This window comes from Octopus bimaculoides, chromosome 5 (assembly GCF_001194135.2).
Source record: "Octopus bimaculoides isolate UCB-OBI-ISO-001 chromosome 5, ASM119413v2, whole genome shotgun sequence".
Lineage (NCBI taxonomy): Eukaryota > Metazoa > Mollusca > Cephalopoda > Octopoda > Octopodidae > Octopus > Octopus bimaculoides.
Genome location: NC_068985.1, coordinates 42476224 through 42477626, shown reverse-complemented (window position 1 = coordinate 42477626; position 1403 = coordinate 42476224). Strand labels below are relative to the sequence as shown.

The following is a 1403-nucleotide window of genomic DNA, read 5'->3' as shown; positions in this document are numbered from 1 at the left end:
TATATATGCATGTATGTATATATATGTATAATATATACATATTATTGTAGATGGATATTCAATTACATTTTTTTTCTATCCCTTCAGGTTGTGATCAGGGATTTGGCCATGGGCTAGCAGTGAGACTTGACAAGCTGGGATTCATTGTGTTTGCAGGATGTCTGTACAAAGATGGTGAAGGTGCCCATTCATTGCAGAGAAAGTGTTCTAGCAGACTTCATGTCTTGCAGCTTGATGTCTCAGATTGCAGCCAAGTTGAGAATGCATTTGAAAAGGTTAAAGACATTTTAGGAGAAGAATGTAAGTATAGAAAGGCTTTTCTCTTTGCTTAAATTTTTTAGAGGATAAAAAAGAGCAGTACTTATGACCCATTTGAAGGCTTCAGATGCTTGTGGGTGAAAGGGTATATGTTAACCTTAGACTATAAACCATAACTTAATGCTCACGGCAGGGCACGCTCTACTACATATATTAATTCCAATCATAGAGTGAGTAATCTACCCTAATTTAGAATCCATTGACCCTCAAGTATCTTGGCCTCCCAAGTACCCTTTAATCAGAGTGCTTTTGAAGACCTGTAGAGTAGAATTATCTCTTACATGAAAAAACAACATGTGGGCTGGTAAGAGGAAAAGCACCTAGCTATAAAATTCTACCTCAAAATCTGTTCCCTTTCAAGCTAGCACAGAAAAATAAACATTAAACAACTGAATAAATGAACAATGTTAACTGATGATAAAGTTAGTGTTAACATATTAAAAATTGTGAAATAGAGTACCAACTCAATATAATAGTGTTCTGCCCTGTGAAACAAAACACTTCCAGTGAATTTGAACTTAAAACTAATGAGTTATAAATTTAATAAGGCATTTATTTAGAAGTTTTGTCTAGTTACATGTGGTGCAACCAGTCATTATTTGTAAGTGGATATAGCATGACAGCATGTATCATGCTTTCAGTAGTTGTTTTAGGTGCCTTTGTAGTTGCAAACACACATAAACACCCTCTTGGCCTCCTCACACTTGATACAGCAAAACATTCAGGATGTGACAGGTGGAGGGAGAGAGGGAAGCACCAATATTCAGCTGGTACCCATTACAGCTGAGTAGAGTGGAACTACATGAAGAGCAGTGCTCATTACCCTTTTGGAAGCTTCTGACCCTTTTGGAAGCCTCTGACCCTGGCTGGTGGAAGAATGTAAGCTATACTAAAACTAGACACCTTGTTTAGTTGCTTGTAACAGTGTAGACTCTGTTAAACATATTGATTTCAATTACAGACTGAGTAAGCTTCCCTGCTACCACTCTTATAGTCTCATCTAATTCTAAGACCATGTGCCTTCACTTACATGTAGCAGCTACACAATTGTAACTGATACCCACTGTAGCTACTATTAGAAGGTG

At 37.2% G+C, this 1403-nt stretch overlaps 1 protein-coding gene across 1 annotated transcript in view; it reads left to right on the top strand.

Annotated features, from left to right (window-relative positions):
- LOC106879334 (estradiol 17-beta-dehydrogenase 2) overlaps positions 1-1403 on the top strand; it is a 14247-nt gene that overhangs the window by 7431 nt on the left and 5413 nt on the right. The window contains exon 2 of the mRNA XM_014928843.2: positions 88-300. Within this exon, the coding sequence (XP_014784329.1) occupies positions 88-300 (213 nt within the window). The remainder of the gene's footprint in view (positions 1-87; positions 301-1403) is intronic.